The 18,780-nt window shown below is 44.0% G+C and overlaps 1 protein-coding gene and 1 pseudogene across 1 annotated transcript in view; both read right to left on the reverse strand.

Moving 5' to 3' along the window:
* The window catches only part of LOC122446459 (core histone macro-H2A.2), a 53,509-nt gene that overhangs the window by 23,133 nt on the left and 11,596 nt on the right, over positions 1–18,780 (reverse strand). Inside the window, exon 2 of the mRNA XM_043476722.1 lies at positions 6,784–7,015. Coding sequence (XP_043332657.1) covers positions 6,784–6,955 — 172 coding nt within the window. The 5' untranslated portion in view covers positions 6,956–7,015. The remainder of the gene's footprint in view (positions 1–6,783; positions 7,016–18,780) is intronic.
* Positions 2,123–2,863, reverse strand: LOC122445999 (annotated as a pseudogene).

The raw sequence follows: 18,780 nt of genomic DNA on the forward strand, positions 1-18,780 counted from the left end.
CAGGCAGCCACTTCAGAGAAATTGGGGAAGGCCAACTACTATTTCTCCCCAAGCACCTGAAAATTTGTGCAACCTTCTTTTTGGCTAAGTAGCACCTACTCTTTTGTTTTTTTCCCATGTGGTGTAGATTTTATTTTTATTTGTTAAATATTTAAATTTTTAATAGATTTTATTAAATTGGGGGATCTGCTCCAGGAAAAATTAAAATGGACTTTAAAATACGGATAATTTCTTGGTATAATTTAACTTAATAGAAAGAATGGTTCATGAATTTCAAAGATTTGTGAAATATGACTTTGCATTTTTACATGCTATTTTTAAAAAGTTTATTTATTTTTAATTGGAGGATACTTGCGTTACAAGGTTATGTTAGTTTTTGCCATACATCAACATAAATCAGCCATAGGTATACACGTCTCTTCCCTCTTGAACCTCCCTCCCACCCCACCACCCCTATCCCACGCATCTAGGTTGTCACAGAGCACCAGGCTGAGTTCCCTGCGCTAACAGCAACTTCCCATTAACTGTCTATTTCACACATGGTGGTGTACATATGTCAGTGCTACTATCTCAGTTCATCCCACCCTCTGCTTCCCTTGCTGTGTCCAAAGTCTGTTCTCTACGTCTGTGTCTCCATTCCTGCCCTGCAAATAGGTTCATCAGCTCCTTTTTCTAGATTTCAGATATATGTGTTAATATACAATATTTGTTTTTCTCTTCTGACTTACTTCACTGTGTATAACAGGCTCTGGGTTCATCTGCTTCACTGGAACTGACTCCAATTTGTTCCTTTTTATGGCCAAATAACATTCCATTGTATATATGTACCACAACTTCTATATCCATTCATCTGCCGATGGACATCTAGGTTGCTTCCATGTCCTGGCTATTGTAAATAGTACTGCAATGAACATTGGGGTACATGTGTATTTTTCAAATATAGTTTTTTTCAGGGTATATGCCCAGAAGTGGGATTGCTGGGTCATATGGTAGTTTTATTACTAGTTAAGTATCTTCATACTGTTCTTCATAGTGGCTGTATCAATTTACATTCCCACCAATTTACATGCTATTTTAAAAACCCTTTTCTTTTTCTTTAAAAAATTTTTTATTGAAGTATAGTTGATTTACAACGTGTGTTATTTACTGCTGTACATCCTTTTTGTGTGTGTGTTCATTTACTTAACAACACTACATTTACCATGTTATCACCATGGAATGTAAATTCAAGTTAGACAAGAGAATTTCACAAGTACAGAAAAGCATTCTGTGATATACCAAAGTTTGTATAATGTCTGACCAAACCAGCTTGCTCATCAATCACTTCCATTATAGGCATTTTATTTGATGGTTCTTTTGGAGAAAATAAACATACTGCACACATTTAAAAAGTGTTTTTCATTTACCATTGCATTAGCACTTAAACTACACATTTGTTTCAAATTAACAGTTAAAATTATTCTAATATAACAGCAGCAAGATATAATTCTGCAATTACAAAAGAGCTAAAAAGGATCTACAATTTAAGTTATTCTCATGTTTACAACTATGATGCTAAAATAAATACTATTTCAAAGTGGCTCTGTTACCAGCTTTTTAGGTTTGGTTTAAAAACACACACAAACTTGCAGGGAGGTTTATAATGTATTCCATGCACTGTTCTGAAAGGGTTCCTCAAGAGCCAACCAGCCCTTAAAACAGTACACACACAAAAAAACCAAAACAAAATAAAACAAAAAAACAGTACTCAGTCCACAAGGCAGTCAGAAAGTTAAATTAACTGGGGTAAACAGGATTCCTTCATTACATCAAAAGCATATGATATACTGCAGCAACTGGGCGCATTTTCAGGATTGGCATGTTGTCTTCTTTAGAACTAATTTCAACAGAAGAGTTTAAGAAGGTGGACAGGTACTGCTATCAAGTGTATTTTAAAGTGACGTGTTTCTTTTGTGCTGATCTGACTCCCCTGAATGACCTAGCTAGGGAACTAGTCACCAGTAACTTGGTCACCAGACAAATCAAGCCTGCAAGAAAGGAAGCCAAAATTCAAATTACCATGTTCTTGTCTGACCCAAACAATTTATTTTCAATATAAACATATAACCTCAATATGAGATATCTAACTAAAGCAAGCACCACCAACAAGACCAAGACGGCATCTCCTCTTGTAAGGTTTAGATTCTGCCCAGAATTCTTGATACAGGGAACAGCCCATACCAAGAGTCATTGCTCCCACAACAAAGCCTTGGACGGCCACACGCATGTGGATCAGGTGAACACACATTTTAGTATTTCCCCTGCTTTTCAATCTGTACAATCCATATGCAACAACTGGTGCAAAACCTGCCATTCCAATGGGGTCAAATGGTGCCTCTAGCTTTTAGGGTAAGTTTAGATCCCTGATCTTCATCAAATGAAGAAAGAGAAACATCTGTGTTACTTGACGTAGTGATGGAAGAATCTTCAGACAACTACAAGATGTTTCAGGTTCCTATCAGCTTCTTGTACATTCTTTTTCCAATATTCCAATATCCAATATTCCAATCCAAATATCCAATATTATGGATATTGAAGGGCCCCAGTATGCCACCTCCTGCCTTCAATGCCTTTCCCTGGCATGAGTGTGCAAAATGTGCACATTGTCATGTGGCCTAAAAGCCCTGTCCCCTGTTCCCCCATCTCATCTCTCACCCTTCCCATTCCCCGGCTCTGCTCCACATACACAGAAATGCCTCTAGGTCCTGCAAGGGGCCATATACTTCCTCTAAACTTCGATTTTCCCTCTCATTTCTTCCCAACCTCATAATCAACCCATCTGAGTCTATCCAGCTCCTACTAATTACTCACCACGGCTGCCCATCAGAATCTTTTGGGGAAATTAAAAAAAATTCTGATGCCCAGAATTATCCCAGAATCTTTGGAGTAAGATCCAGGCATCAGGATTTTAAATCAATCAATTTGTTAAAAAACCAGGATTGAGAACCTGATTTAGGTCTTTACAGCCCTTGCTTGATATTAGGCAGCCTCCCCCTGCTTTCCAAAGCTTCTCTAGCTTCCCTGCCCACAGGCATGTCATCTTATTGTGTTGTTTTTTGTTTTTGTTTTTTTAGCTGCACCAGGTTTTAGTTGCAATATGCGGGATCTTTAGTTGAGGCATGTGGGATCTAGTCCCCTGACTAGGAATTGAACTCGAGCCCTCTGCATTGGGAGTGTAGAGTCTTAACCACTGGACCACGAGAGAAGTCCCTTTTTTGTTGTGTTTATTTGGTTGGCCCTGCTAGAACGTAAACCCAGGACCACATCTGTCTGTTTTCCTTTATATTTTCAAGGCCTGATCCAAAGGAGAAACTCAGTCAGTATTGTCATGAACTTTGAAAGTCATTTCAAGGGTGACGGGAGACTCTCACATTTTCAACTCCTTTCCCTAAACAAAGTCAATTCATGCCCCTCTCCCAAACAAAACAAAACAACAGCCAACAGAAATCCTCCTTTTACTTATTCACCAATGGCTTGCAGTAATGATTCATTCCTTTGGCTTACACTCCTCATTAAAATGCAATACAGCCCCCAAATAAACCACCTTTATGGAATTAGTCATTACACTTTACCCTGAATGATTTCATCAGCTCTTTATAGAAGAGAAAAGAGAAGGATAAGCATTAATTGAGTGCATCCTATGCATCAGACATTTTACATATATTGTGGCTCATTAATAGAGTTAAAGGAGCTTAACTCTGAAAATACCCAAAGACCAGAGAGGTTAAGGAATTAGTGCAAGGTAATGGAGCTGGTAAATTGAGAAACCAGATTTAAACTGACATCTAAACCCCTGCTCTCAACTCCAGCCTCGCTTGGAGAGGAGGAAAAAAGCACAAAAGGAAGGGATGGAAAGGACACAGAGAAGCCAGAAGACCCGCTTCATCTTCTCCATTTGACCCAGGACGGCTGGAGGCTGGCCCTGGGAAGGAGTGTTATTGGAAACACCATCCTTCCGGGTGCTCCTCCTCCTGTCTCTCACACTTCATGTCCAACCTGTCAGCAGATCCTGTTGACTCTGCCTTCAAAATCCCTTAGTACTCTGATCCCTCTTTAGAAGCTTCACCGGCCGCTCCCCAGCCTCGCATCTCTAACCTGGATCTCTGCAACTAACTAACTTCCTTCCATTTTCCCTGCTTTGGCCTTATATTCCTCTGCCTGCAAGGTCAGATCCCTCCACCTCTGCTCAAACCCTTCATGACAAGCTCTCCTTCCCCGGCCAGCTACTGTCCCTCGGGCCTCTTTTACCCTTCAAGCCCCTCCCTCAGTCCCAGCCTTCTGTCCACACTGCTGCATCTTAGACACTCCCAGCACCTGCTTCCCCCGGCCCCGAGGGCCCACCCCACACGCCCCTTCCTGGCCTCCTTCAGGTGCCAGCTCCTCAGTGGGCCTCCCTTCAGCTCCCAGCTTCCTGGAACAGCCTCACTCCTTTCCTGCTTCATTCATCCTGGAGCACGTATCACCATCTAATAGAGCACATGCACCTCACTCATTTGTTGACCGTTTCTCTCTCCAGAATGCACTCTGCTCCAAGGCAGGGACTCCTGTCTGCCTTGGTCTCTGCTGTATCCTCAGCATCTAGAACCACACCTGGCATATAGTAGGTGCTCAATAAATGTCTGTTGAGTGAATGAAGGGCTATGAGAAAATGGGTGATATTCTGAGACACCATCATTCTTCACGGATGTGCTGTCTCAAAGTCCAGAGTGTGACATTCAGGCTATAATATGCATTGCTATGGGGTCTCGTGGCTGTAAGCCAAAATAAATGAAAAATCATATGAACAGCCCAATGCTATTACCAGGAAAAAGTCTAAGGACTTACTGTGTGCACTGACAGGTAGAAGCTTGGCCAATATTTGTTGAATGAGTGGAGAGGAAAACATAAGCTTTCTCATCAAACACATGTGAACCAAAGAAGAGAGTCACTGGTGATTGAAAAGGCCAAATTTTGTTCTGTTACGCACAGTTTAGTCTTTGGCTACATGGAGGCGCTGGAAGTACTAATTATTTTGATTATACAAACATTGCAATGGAGCAGTGTATTGAAGTAGAAAATGCATGGCTTGGGATTGAAGAACCTCAGGGAACCCTGGCTCCCTGCTTGGAGGCTATGGCATCTCTGGGTTACTCAGGGTCTTCCCGCATCAGTGGGTGACACGGACCTGACAGGTTGTTTTAAAGCTTCAGTCAGCACTTTCAAAGTCCCTCCTCTCCCTCTGAGTCAGGAGATTTTCTCCTATCAAATTCCTGGGTCCCACTCCAGATCCAGTGAATCAGACCCCTGGGGGTGCGGGCTGTGCAGCCGGGAGCCTGCATTTAAACAAGCATTCATGCTGCTGAAAGACTGGCTAAAATCACTCCTCTGAGTGGTCCCCGGACCAGCAGCATCAGCATCATTGTAGCGTGTCAGAAATGCAGAGTCTCAGGCCTTACCCCTGACCTTATCCACAAGATTCCCAGAGTGACCCCCACTTTGAGAAGCACTGCTGTATCACACTTGATTGATTTGCCTTTCAGATCCCTCCTGCCCTTCTCTCCGACCTCCTAAAGGATCCTCCCAAAACACGTCTAGCTCAGGAACCAGCGTTTCTTTTCATGAGAAGATAAAGACTCAAGACGCCAAGGTCTGCCTGATGGAAGCTCCAGGGGGAGGAAGTTTCCATGGGTGGATCACAGCAAACCTCCTGCCAGTAAGTGTTGCTTGGTGAGCAGTGGGGACCAAGAGGGCAGAACAGGACTGAGTAGATAAAGAGAAGGAAGAGGCTCCTCTTGAAGGGGAAGCAGGAGGGAAAGAGGGATCTGGTGACAGAAGCTGGGTCATCCTGCCGCTGTAGGGAGCTCGGCTTCCCGGGTAGACAGTTTGGGGAGGTTTGTTCTGTAACCCTATGGACTTAACCAGGATTTAACCCTGGTATCTGGAGAATCTGTTAACTTTGGGCAAAGTCAGGGATATTGTTGCTTATAGCTAAAATGACCTCTCAAGGAACTAATCACATTTCTTCATACCTATTTTTATACTTATATATTTTATATATGTATATATGCTTTGATACTGTGAAGTTTGGTTTCTGTTTAAGACATAAGAGAGCCACAGCAAAAAAGCTAAATATAAAGTCCTCAAATAGATAGAGACCACACACAATAAGAATGTCATCTTTCACTAAAAAAAATAATAATAATAATTTTAGCAACCAACATGGGAAACTATTTCCAATATATCTGTAGACAGAGGACTACCTCTGTAATGGAGAGTAAAATTAAAATATTGTTGGCTTTATAGAACCAACTGAAGATGCTTTCAATGCCGGGGTCAGCATTACTTACGGACATTGAGTCCATTATTTATGGACATTGAGTTCAGTACAGCAGGAGAACTGACGTTGAGTGAGGACCCTGAAGTAAAAGTGAAAAACTCGCCTGCAAAATGAATAGCAACCCCCTATCTTCCCTGTAGTTTGTCTTCTGTGGGAATCTAGAAATTTACGTATTACATTTGTGTACAGCAAGACACACCTCTCTTGGGGTGGCCTAGAAAAGTCCCTTTGTTTCTCTTCCCTTCATGTGGATTCTCTGTCCTTTTCCCTAAAGCCTGCAGGAGTCAGTTTTAGTCAATCAGGCAAGCCGAAACCCTGGTACTGCCCACAGCGACCCTGAGACAGCCACAGGATGAATGAAGGCTCCCCTGCCCAGCCTGGGTGTGGGGGTCGGGGGGAGGGTTACCTGCCCAGCGTGTTCACATTACCTGCCAGGTACTCGATGACTGCGGCCATGTAGACGGGAGCACCCACGCTGATCCGGTACTTGAACGTCCCTTTCTTCAGGTACCGCATCAGCCTGCCCACCGGGAAGATGACCCCGGCCCTGGCTGAACGCGACAGCTTCGACATTTTCTTCTTCCCGCTCCGGCCCGACATCTTGCCTTAGTTTCCCTCTCAGCTTGCTTTACACGGTGGCCTCCGGGCACTGACTCGATGCTGGAAAGGAGAGATGGCAGGGTGAGCAAGGGCGACTGGTGCGGCCCCAGGGCACCTGTGACCCACCTGAGAGCCCCGGGGAGGTAGCTGAGTCCTGGCCGCCACTGCAGGGCGCTGCAGATGGGAGCTGGGTGTCCGCACGCCCGCCCACAAACAACTCCCCATCCCACCCAGCCAGCCCAGCCTCCGCAGGAGAGGCCACAGAAACTCAGGAGAGGGACACCCGGTGGTCCTGTGGTCAGTCTCCAACGAAATCCACTTCATCTCCAGAATCTGTGAATTGGCTATCAAGCATGTATCTGCTGATACTTTTTAAGTGGCTCTGTCTTTATACTCAGAAATGTCTTTTCATAGTAGGCTTCCCTGGTGGCTCAGATGGTAAAGAATCTGCCTGCAACGTAGGAGACGCGTGTTCCATCCCTGGGTTGGGAAGATCCCCTGTAGAAGGAAACGGCAACCCACTCCAGTATTCTTGCCTGGAGAATCCCATGGACAGAGGAGCCTAGTGGGTTACAGTCCATGGGGTCGCAAAGAGGCGGACACAACTGAGCGACTATCACTCACTCATGTGGCCAAAGACCCTCTGGAGATGTGATTAAGTGGGAGAGGTTATCCTGGATTATCTGGGTGGGTCTAATGTAATTGCAAGGGTCTTTCTAAGAAGGGAGGGAGATGAGAGGAGTGACAGGATGACAGCAGGAGATGGATTCTCCCCTCAGAGCATCCCAAAGGAACCAGCCCTGCTGACACCTTCATGTTACTCACTGGAAATGATTTTGGGACTCCCCTGGTGGTCCACCGGATAAGAATCTGCCTGTCAATGCAGGGGCTACAGGTTCGCTCCCTGGTCCGGGAAGATACCACATGCAGAGGAGCAGCGAAGCCCATGCGCCACAACTACTGAGCCCACGTGCCTAGAACAAGTGCTCCGAAACCTGACAGGCCACCGCAGAGAAGCCCGCTCACCCAAGCTACAGAGCAGCCCTGCTCACCACAACTAGAGAAAGCCCATGTGCAGCAACGAAGCCCCACCGTAGCCAAAGAAATAATAAAATTAAATAAGTTTAAAAAAGAAAATGATTTTGGACTTCTGACTTCTAGAACTGTAAGAGAATAAATTTGTATTGTTCAAAGCCACTAAATTTGGGGGATAACTTGTTACAGCAGCAACAAGCAAACCAGTATGGTTCCTCTTTGCCGTGATTTGCTTCTGCCTCTTGTTAATAAATAGTACAAAGTTAATATGGCCATGCCTATCATAATGGTTAGCTTTGATCCACAACTCAGAGCTGATGTGCACCTTTTAGATGGAAACACTTTTCTAAATTCTCTAGCAATGTAGTATCCTTGCAAACAGAAACATGGCAGAAGAGGCCGTTTTATTGAATATGCTAATGCAGAGTAACACAGCAAATGGAAAACCATAGCACAACTCGGACTCTTGCTCTTTGGAATGGGGAACCCAGGGTGATTGGGGGAGGAACTTCAGAATCAGCACAAAGAGGTGACTTCGGTACAATGCATGGAGAGATATGTATATGATTTATTGTTATTTCAGGAAGCTATCTTTAGTGCAAAGATGAAAAATAATTGTATACTTCTGAAGAAGTCTTTGTAAGGCTAAAACTAATTCAGAGAATTGTAATACAGCTTAACCTGTTGGTGGAGAGAGTATTATAACCAAATAAAGGAATATAAGCTAGAATAAGTAAAAGCAAATTACAAACAAGAAGGACCAAAAAAAAGGAAACAAAAGTTTTCTAGGAAAAATGTTAATCAAACCTCTCTGGCCCAAGGGCAACATTGTTTTCAGTGGCCCCTTTCTTTGGGGATGGAAAATGAGAAGGTCAAAAATAAATTAAAATTGGTTCTACCTGTTGGGGCAACACAAATTTTGGCTCGGTCGGTTTGCCAACAACCAAGATGTCAATGAAAGAAGAAAAAAACGATAGAAGAAAGTGCTAGATAAATAAACTCATGGCTAATATGAAAGACACAGAACTGGTATTTATTTAATCCAGACGGAAGACTGAACATGGAGCTCAATTTTCTAAAGTATCTGATTACTCTGTATAACTGAGGATTTTTATATAAAAACCATGGAATTAGCAACAAACCCCATTCTCAGCACCCTCTTATCTCAGAGGTAAATGATGTAAGTTAGAGGCATTTTTCTTTACATACTTTACATACATTCTTTTCATATGTTCTTATGTACTTACTGCACTCCTATTTTATGTGTCATTTTGCCACCGAGAGATGTAGGTATTCATCAAAGTTAAGTACGAGAAAGATTAGCAAATAGCCTAAGAACATTATCTCTTTCCCGGTAAGGCGCAAGGATAAGACAGCATCAATGTTTTTAGAACTTCCACATTTCTGTGCATTTGCTGCAAACTCTCACAAATCCATTTACAGCTGTCCTCCCTATGTTGGAGCAAGTAGCTGCATATCAGGATTATGACCATCAATTCATATTAAAGAAACTTAGGTCAGGCATTAGTTAAGTGTATGAAGTACCTACTGGTCAGCGCTGTCCTGGGGGACAGGGAACACTCCAAACAATGTTAAACAGTTGCTGTTCTCAGGGACAGCTTTGTGGCACATGCTGGCTAGCCACTGGTGACATTCAAACGGGGGTGGCCCCTGGTGTAGTGGAAAGAGCCGGGGACCAGGCAGGAGTCCCTGGGTGTGGTCCCACTTCTTCATGACCAGCTATGGGAGCTCTATGTGTCATTCATGTGGGCCTCCTCTGTAAAACAGGGAGGTGACTGACTGATCCTGAAGGCCCCTCTGATCTTAAACATTCCAATCTTTGAAAATGCACTTTTCAGTGGCTCTGGAAAAGAAGCTGTCTCTTTAAGAAATGAGTTCTAAAGAGTTAAAAGTCTGTGCAGGTGTATAAAGATGTGTTAGTGTTTGTAACTCCACTAAACCAATTATGTGCTTTTTCCAGTTACTGGTAAGTTGGGGGAGGGGGAGGATTAGTAGGTCTGGTTGCCAAGGAAACCACCTGAAAAGCCCATCACAGGATGGATATACGCCATGGCTACAGTAGATGTGCTGGATGGTCATGATCTCTCTGACAGAGAGCAAAACCCACGAAGCACAAACGCCACAAGGGCAGGACCCCTTCATCCCCCACCCCCAGGACATTTTCTCAAATGAAAACAGACAGGGAATGACTATGTGTGCAGGATAAAGCCACCCAGGGACTCTCCCAGAATTAGCCAAGTGGAGTCACAAATTGCCCTATAAGTTGGAAATGAGGACTGGCAGTAGAAGAGAAATAGGGGACTTTAGGGAATTGATGCCTAACACATTCATGAAGATAAAATAGCCAAAAAGGAAAACAAGGGTTAGATCAAATGAAGTAACGTACAAGCTGAACACTATAAAATGTAGGGATCACCCCAAACATTGTATCGGGAATTTCTTCCTTTGACTTCCAGATATGGCAACCCACTCCAGTATTCTTGCCTGAAGAACCTCATGGACCGAGAAGCCCGGTGGCTACAGTCCATGTAGCCATGGGGTTGCAAAAGAGGACACGACTTGGCGACTGAACAACAAAAGGGCCTTAGAGCTAGGGATGCAGCGCTATTTGAAGTCTAAATGTGAGGCTGACTGTTGCACGTGCTTTATTAGGACTGGAGAATCTTTGTGTCTGAGGACCCGTCTTTTTGATAGGGAACTAGTGACCAAAACCACTCGCTGTGGCCAGGCACAATAATAACCATTTGCATGAACTACGAGTCTCACTACAGGAGGTCCTGATCAGGAGGGCGATATATTCTGCCAACCTCCCAGAAACCCTCACGCTGGAACCCATCTTGGCTGAGAGATGCCCGCCCCACTAGAAAGAACCCTGATCAGACCAAGTATGAGCACAAGCAAGATGCCTGGCCAGAGTCAACCCAAAAACTAACCCCCCCCCACCAAAAACCCTGAGACAGCGAGCCATGTGCAGAGCAGCCCTCCTGGGTTCCCTTACCCTGTGTTCTCCACCCCCTTGCCAGTGAAGTCTTTTGTTTTGTCAGTGTGTGTGTCTCCTTGGACAATTCATTTCCAAGTGTTAGATGAGAGCTCACTCTCGGGCCCTGGAAGGGGTCTCCCTCCGGTTGCATTGTGCTGGCAGCCAGGTGCCTAACTCCTGGCCTCGAGGGCTGGGAGGCCCCTGCACGTTGAATCAGATGGCGTCCAGGAATCCTTCGGGAAGCAGACAGTAGGCTCATGGGAGCTAATAGGTCACACCTGCCGGGACCCATAAATGGAAGGAAGGGTAGAACCTCCTCAGCCCACTTGAGAGAAGACCCTACTTTCCAAATCCCCCCTGCCCCCCAGCCTGCACTGGACTCTACCCGGAGTGGTGAGAAAAGATAACCTTTAACTTCCTTCTTTTCCAGACCACCCCAGACTCTATGCAGGCTTGGTAATACAGGAGTTAAAAAACTTGAACACAGGTTTCCTTACTCTTGTGAATATGAATCTCTGTGGAGGGCCACTCCTGGAAAGAGAGAAGAACTACAGCAAAGGGAAACTTGTTTCACTAGACTAATAATTAAATGTTTACATTTACTTACCTTCTCCTTGAAAACAAGTTCTAATTCAGTTCAGTTCAGTCGATCCGTCGTGTCCGACTCATTGCGACCCCATGAATCGCAGCACGCCAGGCCTCCATGTCCATCACCAACTCCCGGAGTTTACTCAGACTCATGTCCATCGAGTTGGTGATGCCACCATCCATCTCATCCTCTGTCATCCCCTTCTCCTCCTGCCCCCAATCCCTCCCAGCATCAGGGTCTTTTCCAATGAGTCAACTCTTCGCATGAGGTAGCCAAAGTATTGGAGTTTCAGCTTCAGCATCAGTCCTTCCAATGAACACCCAGGACTGATCTCTTTAGGATGGATGGTGGATCCCCTTGCAGGTCCAAGAGCACTCTCAGTCTTCATCCAACACCACAGTTCAAAGCCATCAATTTTTCGGACGCTCAACTTTCTTTCACAGTCCAACTCTCACATCATACATGGACCCTGAAAAAACTATAGCCTGACTAAATGGACCTTTGTTGCCAAAGTAATGTCTCTGCCTTTTAATATGCTATCTAGGTTGGTCATAACTTTCCTTCCAAGGAGTAAGCGTCTTTTAATTTCATGGCTGCAGTCACCATCTGCAGTGATTTTGGAGCCCAAAAAAATAGTCTGACACTGTTTCCACTGTTTCCCCATCTATTTGCCATGAAGTGATGGGACCAGATGCCATGATCTTAGTTTTCTGAATGTTGAGCTTTAAGCCAACTTTTTCACTCTCCTCTTTCACTTTCATCAAGAGGCTCTTTAGTTATTCTTCACTTTCTGCCATAAAGGTGGTTTTGTCTGCATATCTGAGGTTATGATATTTCTCCCAGCAATTTCTTGATCCTAGCTTGTGCTTTATTCCAAGCCCAGCATTTTCATGATGAACTCTGAAATCAAGTTAAAACAAGCAGGAGTGACAATATACACCTGATATACTCCTTTTCCAGTGGAACCGTCTGTTGTTCATGTCCAGTTCTGACTGTTGCTTCCATTGACCTGCAACAGATTCTCAAGAGGGCAGGTCAGGTGTTCTTGGTTATTCCCATCTCTTTCAGAATTTTCCATAGTTTATCGTGATCCACACAGTCAAAGGCTTTGGCATGTCAATAAAGCAGAAATAGATGTTCTTCTGGAACTTGCTTGCTTTTTTGATGATCCAACAGATGTTGGCCATTTGAGCTCTGGTTCCTCTGCCTTTTCTAAAACCAGCTTGAACATCTGGAAGTTCACGGTCACGTATTGCTGAAGCCTGGCTTGGAGAATTTGAGCATTACTTTATTAGTGTGTGAGATGAGTGCAATTGTGTGGTAGTTTGAGCATTCTTTGGGATTGCCTTTTCTTTGGAATGGAATGAAAACTGACCTTTTCCAGTTCCTGTGGCACTTGCTGAGTTTCCAAATTTGCTGGCATATGAGTGCAACACCTTCACAGCACCATCTTTCAAGATTTGAAATAGCTCAACTGGATTCCATCATATCCACTAGCTTTTGTTCAAGGATGCTTTATAAGGCCCACTTGACTTCACATTCCAGGATGTCTGGCTCTAGGTGAGTGATCACACCGCCGTGATTATCTGGGTTGTGAAGATCTTTTTTGTACAGTTCTTCTGTGTATTCTTGCCACCTCTTCTTAATATCTTCTGCTTCTGTTAGGTCCATACCATTTCTGTCCTTTATTGAACCCATCTTTGCATGGAATGTTCCCTTGGTATCTCTAATTTTCTTGAAGAGATCTCTAGTCTTTCCCATTCTGTTGTTTTCCTCTATTTCTTTGCATTGATCGCTGAGGAAGTCTTTCTTATCTCTCCTGGCTATTCTTTGGAACTCTGCATTCAAATGGGTATATCTTCCCTTTTCTCCTTTGCTTTTCACTTCTCATCTTTTCACAGCTATTTGTAAGGCCTCCTCAGACAACCATTTTGCATTTCTTTTCCATGGGGATGGTCTTGATCCCTGTCTCCTGTACAGTGTCACGAACCTCCATCCATAGTTCATCAGGCATTCTGTCTATGAGATCTAGGCAGAGCTTAAGGACTACAGTGTGATGTTTGTTTATAGGACTGAAGGAGGAAGACGGCTGGACGAAGCTCTTCCAGTGCTTATACACACTATGCGGGGGACGAGAGAGGAATGGGAAAGCAGATCAGGTACAAGCCAGATCCGCATCATACCTTCCTTCCACATCTGAAAGACTAGGGTACGACTACTGTATAAAGTCTCATAATGACTTGCAAAGTGAATAGAAGAGTTGTAAGCATGTTAAGTTGAGGGAGGGGAGGAATATAAAACTCATGGAAGAGGCAGGGAAAATGAGTGTTGTCTGCTCACTGCCTTTCACCTCTGGGAGCACAGCGGTTGGGAGGACACCACTGGCTTTGTTTGTGCTGGGAAAGAGGGCATATCAGACTCTGTTGTTTTAGGATTTATTTTTATGTTTGTGTTTTAAGTCCATAAGAACACCGATGGGTTAGACTTTACAGGTATCACAAGGGTAAATATTAAATTGCAGCACTGACTCAGACGTGGGCAATAAACTCACACCAGCCTATTTGAATAGCTATTGTATTTCACTGATTTTATGATGCACTTAAAATTTTCTTTTAATCTCTAGAAGTCAGCATGCTCTTACAATCTATGAGATCATCGATTCAATGAAAGTATTTATGGAGCACTTATTATTGAACAAGAAACTACATTAGATATTGTAAAATATACATGGCCTTTGGCCTCAAATATTTTCCAATGAAGTTGCATGACAGATGATAATAAAGTTCTAAAGATGCTAGAGCCATGGTTCTCAAACTGTGTGCCAAGTTTGGGACAAAACAGCGAATGTCTCAGCTTTCAAGTGGACTACGGTGATAGTCAAACTCTGGTTGCCTCCACAACTACCAGCTTATTGTGGTTCCACCAGTGCTTCAGGGTAGATTATACTATCTTCCTTTTGGTGATTCTGTATCTTTGCAAAGCTGAGTTATTGGCTGTTGTGATTATAAGCAAGTGTGGGGTGAAAATGAATGTGAATGAGAATGGGGTGTTCAATCTGATTCCAAGGTGTGAGAAATCATGTAGTGTCCAACAGGTGTACACCCCCTCTTTCTAACTCATCCCTGGTTATTTAAGAATGGGATGCAATTGTTCTTCTAATTCATGTGTTATTAGTTTTTCAAATGGCTACTAAATTGCTGCTGCTGCTAAGTTGCTTCAGTCGTGTCTGACTCTGTGCGACCCCATAGACAGCAGCCCACCAGGCTCCCCTGTCCCTGGGGTTCTCCAGGCAAGAACACTAGAGTGGGTTGCCATTTCCTTCTCCAATGCATGAAAGTGAAAAGTGAAAATGAAGTCACTCAGTCGTGTCTGACTCTTAGCGATCCCATGGACTGCAGCCTACCAGGTTCCTTCGTCCATGGGGTTTTCCAGGCAAGAGTACTGGAGTGGGTTGCCATTGCCTTCTCCGACTAAATTGTTAGGACAGAAATACTTATTAGCTGTTGAGATGGAACCACTTAATAAATGGAATGGAAGGCTTTTCTGGGCTCTGTGAAAAAATGGCCGAGACCCTAAATTCTCTGTGAGCTTATATAAGCTGAAACATATAATTAGGACTTGCTCAGGGTCTCCCTAAAGCAGGGAAAACAAGAAAGTTAAAGAAGTTATTTAAAATTTTGAATTTATCTTTAAATCTATAATACTTTCACACAACAAAAAAATAAATCGAAAAGGTAAAGAAGTTTATAATTTTATTTCCATCACTGATTGCACTGAAAACTTTAAATAATATGTTTCAATCCCCGTTTCTGACTCCATCAACTTTAGGGCTTCTCTGACAACTCAGATGGTAAAGAATCTGCCTGCAATGCAGGAGACTCCAGTTCGATTCCTGTGTTGGAAGATCCACTGGAGAAGGAACAGGGTACCCACTCCAGTATTGCTGGGCTTCCCTTGTGGCTCAGCTGGTAAACAATCCGCCTGCAATGTGGGAGACCTGGGTTTGATCCCTGGGTTGGGAAGATCCCTGGGGAAGGGAAAGGCTACCCACTCCAGTATTCTGGCCTGGAGAATTCCATGGACTGTATAATCCATGGGGTCTCAAAGAGTTGAACATGACTGAGCAACTTTCACACACACAAGTTTAGGTACTAATTCCTAAGCCTTCCCAATGTAAAATGAGGATGTGGGGCCCCCAATCTTTCCTTGGCCCTCACCTCCCGACTTTACTTTCCTATTTCTACCTCTCTCTTCTGTATTTTCCACTATCCTGAATTACATCTCTATTTTGTTCTGTAATCACAATTTTGTCCCTAGGTGAAATTTTAAAAATAAATGCCAATGAACAGCATTTACATGATGAAGGCTTTGTAAATATCATTCCCGTCAGACCTGAGTGGGATGCCAGCATCACACTTCCTTCTCTGTGGTCCAACGCTAGGACACTCCACACACCCACCCAAGTTACTACGGGCATACCTCAGAGATATTGTAGGTGTTCAGTTCAGTTCAGTTCAGTCGCTCAGTCGTGTCCGACTCTTTGCGACCCCATGAATCGCAGTACGCCAGGCCTCCATGTCCATCACCAACTCCCAGAGTTTACTCAAACTCATGTCCATCGAGTTGGTGATGCCATCCAGCCATCTCATCCTCTGTTGTCCCCTTCTCCTCCTGCCCCCAATCCCTCCCAGCATCAGGGTCTTTTCCAATGAGTCAACTCTTCGCATGAGGTGGCCAAAGTATTGGAGTTTCAGCTTCAGCATCAGTCCTTCCAATGGACAACTGGGACTGATCTCCTTTAGGTGTTGCTCCAGAATAACCCCATAAAGTGAGTCACACGGATTTTTTGGCTTCTCAGCACATATAAAAGTTATGTTTTCCCTTCACTGTGGTCTGTTAAGCATGCAATAGCAGTATGTCTTGGGCGTCCCTGTTGGCTCAGACAGTGAAAAATCATCTGCCTTCAATGTGGGAGACCTGGGTTTGATCCCTGGGTTGGGAAGATCCCCTGGAGGAAGGCAGGGCAACCCACTCCAAAATTCTTGCCTGGAGAATCCCCATGGACAGAAGAGCCTGGCGGGCTACAGTCCATGGGGTCGCAAAGAGTCAGACCCAACTGAGTGACCAAGCACACAGCACTGCATTATGTCTAAAAAAAAGTACATACCTTAATTAAAAAATAATTTACTGCTAAAAAGATGCCAAAACAGCTACAACAGTAACATCAGTAAGATCACTGATCGCAAATCACCGTAACAAAAAGAATAATCATGAAAATGTTGGAAATACTGTGAGAATTACCAAAAGTGATACAGAGACACTAAGTGAGTCAATCCTGTGGGAAAAATGGCTCCAGTAGACTTGTTCAAGGCAGGGTTGCCATAAATTTTCAATTTGTGAAAAACTGCAGTATTCGCGAAGCACAATAAAATGAGGTATTTGTGTAATTACAGTTGAGCCTTGTTATGTGCAGTAGTTCTTTAAAAAAAAAACCAAACTTTATTTTATACTGAGTATAGCCAGTTAACAATGTTGTGATTGTTTCAGATGGACTGCAAAGGGACTCAGCCATACATACACATGTCCCCATCCTCCCCCAAACTCCCCTCCCATCCAGGCTGTCACATAACATTGAGCAGAGTTCCATGTGCTATAATGTGTTCTATAAAGTAGGCAGGACACTGCGCTAGTGAGTGGTGAACAACTATTCTGGGGAAACGGGGTTGGGTTGCTGTGAGCCTCTGATCACAACATTTTCATCAAGGGATCAACACACAACCTTGTCTGATGTATGTTTCTGTTCAAAGACACCTTATGTAATATGAATTGTTGATTCACTAACACTGAAATGGCCAGCATCAATAACTCTTGCTTGAACAGAGCTTATCTAACACACATATTTTCTACATAAGGCACATCTCAGCCTCCATGCCCTTAGAAACACTAGACATCACTTCAAGACTACACTTGGGGGTATTTTGAGCAGTGAGGTTACTAACAGAAAGCACAAAAGTGAAAAACATGGCACTAAATAGACCACGATGAAGACTCGTGTACAAGGTGGAAGATGAAAGAAGAAGGCAGAGTGTGGCCTTGTTTGATCTCAGCTGGGAAGGTGCGCAGTGGACGGGTCAGCCTCTCCTGCTCTGTGCATGTCTTTGAATGACTGCAAAAGTGCCACAAGTATTGATTTTTGGGTTACCAATAAATTTTAGTGAGTGGGCGAGTTACACATATGGAATCCATGAATGATGAGGGTTGACGGTACTTATCTTGTTCGTGTTGACAGAAGAGAAGCGTGCCTTGGGAGCTCCCCGGCGGCCGAGTGGTTAGGACTCTGGGCTTTCACTGCAACTGACTAGTGCTCTATGGCTCAGCTGTGTCTGACTGTGATCCTACGGACTGTGGCCCACCAGGCTCCTCTGTCCATGAGATTTTCCAGGCAAGCATACTGGAGTGGGTTGCCATTTCCTCCCCCAGGGGATCTTCCCGACCCAGGGATCGAACCTGCATCCCCTGCATTGCAGATGGATTCTTCACTGCTGAGCCTTTGGGGAAGCCTTCGCTGCAGGGGGTTTGGGTTTGATCCCTGGTTGGGGCGTCACCCAGCTTTTAGGTCACACTGTTGTTTGCAGGGGGCACTTTTCCCCCAGAGACATTGTTCCTGGAGCCCTCTGCCCTGGGCTCCAGTGGGGAGTGGTTGTTTTACCCGGTGGTCATCCTGGGGCTGTCTTCCCAGCTCATCCTGGATGCCATGACTTCCTCCTTACTGTCTTTCTCCCTTGTTTTCCTTTTATCTGCCTCATGTTGCTGTTCAGAGACAGTGCTGAGAGATAAACTTTTTCTTACACAAATGAAATTGTCCTTATGATCTTTGGACTATTATTTGGTGGAGTTTCTAGCATCAAAGTCATTTTGCTTCAACGTTTTGAAGCCATTGAGCCATTTTTGGCATTCAGTTTTACAGAGAAGTTTGGTAGACTCCAATCCCCCAAGCTTTTAAATTTTCTCTGCGTGTTCTAAAATTTTACAAGGATGTGTCTAGGTGTCAGCACTTGATGATAAACCTATTCAATCTGAAAATTTTTCGAAGCCCCTGGAATTTTTCCTGTTATGTATTTGATTATTTCCCCCATCTCTTTCATTTCTCCCACTTCTCCCTTTACTTGTCTCTTAATGGGATGTCGGTAAACCAGGTCT

This window comes from Cervus canadensis, chromosome 8, assembly GCF_019320065.1.
Source record: "Cervus canadensis isolate Bull #8, Minnesota chromosome 8, ASM1932006v1, whole genome shotgun sequence".
Taxonomy (NCBI): domain Eukaryota; kingdom Metazoa; phylum Chordata; class Mammalia; order Artiodactyla; family Cervidae; genus Cervus; species Cervus canadensis.